Source organism: Gymnoscopelus microlampas, assembly GCF_963454915.1.
Source record: "Gymnoscopelus microlampas genome assembly, chromosome: 20".
In the NCBI taxonomy this organism is placed as follows: Eukaryota; Metazoa; Chordata; class Actinopteri; order Myctophiformes; family Myctophidae; genus Gymnoscopelus; species Gymnoscopelus microlampas.
In genome coordinates this window covers 46,867,146-46,873,145 of record NC_139957.1, presented here as the reverse complement: position 1 = coordinate 46,873,145, position 6,000 = coordinate 46,867,146, and the positions used below count along the sequence as shown (strand labels likewise).

Sequence of the window (6,000 nt, the reverse complement as noted above, 5' to 3'; positions counted from 1 at the left end):
ATGAAGGGAGACAGAGACACTCTGTGTCTCTTGCTGCTGATCTGCAGCAGCTGCGTCTGGGCTCGTAAGTTCTGATCTTCTCCGGTTGTGAGCTTGTAGATCGGCTGTTTTCCAAACGGCCGACATGTATATATATAGGGCTGAAGTGGTTAATGTGTGTTTTGTGATAATAATCCAAATCTGCAAAAGTAACTAAAGTTCTATAATAATAATAATTATAGTGGAGTAAAAAGTACAATATTTGTCTCTGAGATGAAGTGGAGTAGACGTAACAAAATGGAAATACTTTAGTAAAGTAAAAATACCTAAAGATTACAGTATACTTTAGTACATGTACTTAGTTACTTAACCCTTTAAGACCTGGAACGCATCTGTGTCACTTTAGATGTCTTTGGCTATTCAAAAATAGCAGATCTACAAGCTCATAGCGCGGCACCAAGTGCCGCGCTATGAGCTTGTAGATCTGCTATTTTTGAAAAATCTTGAAAAAAATATTTTTTGATTTTCTTTTTCCAAAAACTGTTATGATTTAGATTTTTTTTAAAGAATCGCCTCAGGTCTTAATTACTTAATTACTTAATTTGGAAAATGTTTGAAACTGTTGGTAAATGTTTGGATGCGTTTGAAAGATTTTGACAATAATGACAGTACATGTACAGTACAGTACAGTACAGTACAGTACAGTACATGACCAACATAGGTAAGGCCAGTTGAAAGCAGTTAAAGTGGCTCAATATTGATATGGATTAAAAAATATAATTAATGTTAGATGTCTTAAAGGTTATGTTCACTCCAGGAATAAATGAATATATGCACGCTATAAAATCTGAGGATTCTATTGTGTATAATAGTTTGATATGAATTAGACCAGGGACCCCCATTACATAGAAACTATTCTGTGACCCCAATTAACACCATGTAACTCTGAGAGTGTATAGTACAGAGTTACAGACCTGTAAGGGTCCATTTGGTTCCTACAGTAATTATCAGTCAACCTCTTCAAGGACCCCCTTGTTGGTCCCCTGGCCCTACTTTGAGAATCTGCCGTGATCATGTTGTTTGTGTTTTCCACTCGATCTTTATCCAGAGATCACATTCTTTATGCCAGGCGGAATGTGCCTTTAATTAATACTAAATCCTTCTGATCGTTTTGATCTGAAATCACATTGAGTTGTTAACAGTGGTGGAAAGTAACTACGTACATTTGCTCAAGTACTGTACTTAATTACAATTTATAGGTACTTTTACTTTACTGGAGTATTTCCAATTTTCAATACTTTTACTTCTACTCCACTACATCTCAGAGACAAATATTGTACTTTTACTCCACTACAATTATTTCAACACTTCAGTTACTAGTTACTTTGTGGAGTAGATTTACGAAACATGCATTAACCACTTCAGCCCTATATACATTTCGGCCATTTGAAAAAAGGCAGATCTACAAGCTCACAACGCGTCACGATATAACACATTGTGAGCTTGTAGATTTCAAAAGATTTTAATACATTTTATACATTTGAAAACTTGGGACATTCTGCATAATGAGTACTTTCTACTTTTGGTACTTTAAGAACATTTTGAAACCAATACTTTTACTAGTAAGTAAGTTTCGAATTCCGGATTTTTACTTGTATTTCTACATTTCAGTACTGATACTTTTATTTAAGTAAGAAATGTGAGTACTTTTTCATCACCACTGTTGTTCTTGAGGTTACATAAGGTTTTGCCTTTGGTATTTAACTCTGTGTTTTACTGTGTTTGTGTGAGTGATTTCATGTATTTTATATACTACTGTTATCTATACCATTACTACTGTTATTTATACCATTAATTATGTTATTTATACTGCTGGACATAGGCCTAATCTGTCACTTTTTCTATTTACTATATCCCTATGATGTCATCTTCATGTCTTCTTGTTTCTTATATTAATATTATTGTTGTTGTTGTTACTGTAATAATTCATAACATAAATGTGATCAAATGAATGTCTTTTTATTTCAGAACCAGGCAGTGAGAATGAAGAGCCCGTATCCACATGTAAACGTAAGTTTATCAGGAGAACATTTCATCTTTCATCACATTTCCTCATCACAAGACCCAGAATGCATCTGTGACATTCTTTTGATTTCTTTGGGCTATTCAAAGATAGCAGATCTACAAGCTCATATAGCGCGGCACCGAGTGCCGCGCTATATGAGCTTGTAGATCTGCTATCGTGATTTTTTGAGCAAATCTTTGAATATATATTCTACAAATGTCTTTTTTTTTCTTTTTTAAACGTATGTTTCTATATCAGTGGTTCTCCAACTTTTTCATATCAAGGACCAGTTAAATGATATGTATTTGGCAGCGGACCCCCATCTCAAAATATGTTGTTCCATGGACCCCCCAGAATCAAAGATTTGACTTCAAAATGCTAGCTTTAGAAAATAATATATTCAAAGATTTGCACAAATGTTCACGATTTTTCAAAAATAGCAGATCTACAAGCTCATAGCTTATGAGCTTGTAGATCTGCTATTTTTGAATAGCCAAAGTATAGGATATGGATTACACAAGCGGTTACACAAATGTGTTCCCGGTTTCAATGGGTTAAAATCTGTAGCAGAAGAACAACATTATGAGACTCATTTTCATTCAGAAATTCAATGACAGAAAAAAACAAACATCACATGTGTACTTTGACGAGACGGTTGTGAGGCAGAGAGAGAGAGCAACACATAGCAAAACAACATTGATTAAAAAAACATGTTTCACATCTGTACCTCCCTAAATATAGTATTTATCTGATGTTTTTAGAGACAAAAAATCATATACATGAACATCAATTTGGAACATATCTGTCGAATATATCGATATCTTTTGTGTGTGTGTGTGTGTGTGTGTGTGTGTGTGTGTGTGTGTGTGTGTGCGTGTGCATGTGCGTGTGCGTGCGTGCGTGTGTGTGTGTGTGTGTGTGTGTGTGTGCGTGTGCGTGTGTGTGTGATAAACTTAGAATAAATCCTGTAGAGTCTCATTATTTTAACCTCTAAAAACCCTGTGTACTTAGTTAACCACTTAAAACCCTTGTTGACATGCAGGGGTCCCTCAGGGCTCTGGCCTTGGCCCCTTGCTTTCTTTTCCCTCTACATCAAATCCCTTGAGTAGTAAAAAAAACAATAGCTGATCTACAAGCTCACGTTGTGCGTTCTGAGCTTGTAGATCGGCCATTTTCATCAAATGTTTATAGGGGGCGGGAATAGCTGAGTGGTTAGAGAGGCCCTCTCTGTTGTTCCAGGGACCCCCCCCCAGAAGCAAAGATTAAAATGAGTTAAAATGTTGGCTTTAAAAAATATTGCACACATTTTCACGATTTGTTTAAAAAAAATAGCAGATCTACAAGCTCACATGAGCTTGTAAATCTGCTATTTTTTTTTTAATATAGCCAAAGACATCTAAAAACGTCACAGATCCGTTGCCCGGTCTTAATGGGTTAAAATGGTCGACTGAATGATAGTATGAATGTTTGGCCTTATTTTATATTTTCTCATGTTGGTCTCACAGTGTGTTCTGGGGGCGCGGCCTGGTTAAGAGGGTCAGCATGTGCTGGCCGGTGATGTGTTGTTGGTTCAAACATGCACATTGACCCGGGAACACACACACACACACACACACACACACACACACACACACACACACACACACACACACACACACACACACACACACACACATTGACCCATGGGAGCAGATCGATGTGTTGAACTGCCTCTCATGTCCACTGACACACATGACCCTCTCTGTGGAGAGATAAGTACTGGAGTACAAATACTGAGATATACTGTGACTCTATAACCACGCCTGGAATTTCGTCATGTCGGGGGTTATGAGGCCAGTGGTGTAAAGTAAGGCCCACTCAAGTAAAGTAAATGCCCCTCAACATCGTACTCAAGTACAGTACTTGAGTACATGTACTCGGTTACTGTGTTGTGTCTCTTTGCTCTGTTCAGTAACAAACAATGACTGTTGTTCTCCTCATGGTCCAAAGGTCAGGACCAAAGGTCAGGTCAGGACCTGATGATGTGGAAGGCCTGTCCGTCACACTGATACAACATACTGTACTGTCCTTAAAGGCACAGTTCACCCCCAAAAATGACTTGTTCTAGAGCACCTGCCCTTTGCCCTCTTGACCAGAAGTGCCCTTTTGAAAAAAAGTTTACAGTTTACAGCAGGAGTCTTCAACAGGGGGTCCGGGACCCCTAGGGGGTCCTCAGAGTTACTACAGGGGGTCCGCCAAATCTTTATGTGATATGATTTTTCTTTTTACCATAACCACTCGAAACCTAGCATCCCTTTTCTGAGGAGAACTTTAGCCAAAAATAGCCGATCTACAAGCTCACAACGCCTCGCGCTGCGAGGCGTTGTGGGCTTGTAGATCGGCTATTTTTGGCAAAGAGGTATAGGTGTAGAGGGAAAAAAGAGCAGACAAAGTAAACAAAAAAAAGGATCACTTACTTGAGCACCTGCCTCTCAAAATGTGCACGCCACTGCCATGGAGACTTGAATTCATGGATATTTCTTTAGTTTGTGTCTCATTCCTAAGACAGTAATGTCATGACCAGCGGAGCGGTAGGCAGCGGTTCCGGTAGGAGACACAAAGGAGACTCCTTTGTGTCTCCTACCTGAACCGCTGCCGCTCATCAAATTATTGTCTCAGGAATGACTACTAAAACATATCCATGAATTCAAGTCTCTATGAGGTGACTAATACATAGTTTTTTTTAGGGGGGGTGAACTATCCCTTTTAACACATCGGGTGCCAGAATTTCATAATAACAGAATACGTTTGGTGCCTGGAATTTCACCGCTGCGTTCCATTGTGCTGTTTAAAGCTGTAGACTCCATGACGAGCGATCCATGACAAAAAAAAGCATGCCTCCATGTTGCCCGATGGGCCTGTGGCTAACGGCTGGAACGATAACATCTTTCACGCGGGGTCACAATGGCAAAGCGATCACGGATACAAAATGAGTCGTTTTCCCCAGCGTAAAAACTTTCAGAGTTCTAGGGGTTTTAGAGAAGGAGACAGAACGGATGGGGAGCCATGTTTTTGACACGGTGATCCGTCTGTCCCTTCCTTCTCAGAATCACCTAGGGCACGGGGTCTTCAACGTTTTCAGGCCAGGGAGGGACCCCCTAGCTGAGAGAGAGCTTGAAGCAGGGACCCCCCTCTATATAAGTTTTTTGTTTTAAATTCGGTCGGCTCTTTTTTTCCTCTACACCTATTCTATTCTTCTTTGGCTAAAGTTCGTCCTTGGCCAGAGATCCACATGTTTTAAAGGGAAGCCAGAGATCCACATGTTTTAAAGGGAAGCCAGAGATCCACATGTTTTAAAGGGAAGCCAGAGATCCACATGTTTTAAAGGGAAGCCAGAGATCCACATGTTTTAAAGGGAAGCCAGTGATCCACATGTTTTAAAGGGAAGCCAGAGATCCACATGTTTTAAAGGGAAGCCAGAGATCCACATGTTTTAAAGGGAAGCCAGAGATCCACATGTTTTAAAGGGAAGCCAGAGATCCACATGTTTTAAGGGGAAGCCAGAGATCCACATGTTTTAAAGGGAAGCCAGAGATCCACATGTTTTAAAGGGAAGCCAGAGATCCACATGTTTTAAAGGGAAGCCAGAGATCCACATGTTTTAAAGGGAAGCCAGAGATCCACATGTTTTAAAGGGAAGCCAGAGATCCACATGTTTTAAAGGGAAGCCAGAGATCCACATGTTTTAAAGGGAAGCCAGTGATCCACATGTTTTAAAGGAGACACACCATGAATTTAAAAAAAAAAATTGATATTTAATATCATATGGTGTATGTCCCTCAAACCATTTTCAAAAGGTTTGAGCCTAAATCAACACAGTCTACACTGTGTCACCATCATCAGTGTTCATTTAACTCTGAGAGTGTACAAATGGAACCAAATGGACCCGTTCCACACGTGGGTTGCAGTGACAGTAG

General features: G+C 39.6%; 1 protein-coding gene across 1 annotated transcript in view; it reads left to right on the top strand.

The window, feature by feature from the left end:
* Window positions 1-6,000, top strand: part of apoba (apolipoprotein Ba) — a gene marked incomplete at both ends in the record, with an annotated part of 66,293 nt that continues 60,293 nt past the window's right edge. The window contains 2 exons of the mRNA XM_084044708.1: window positions 1-64; window positions 3,996-4,046. Of these exons, the coding sequence (XP_083900834.1) occupies window positions 1-64; window positions 3,996-4,046 (115 nt within the window). The remainder of the gene's footprint in view (window positions 65-3,995; window positions 4,047-6,000) is intronic.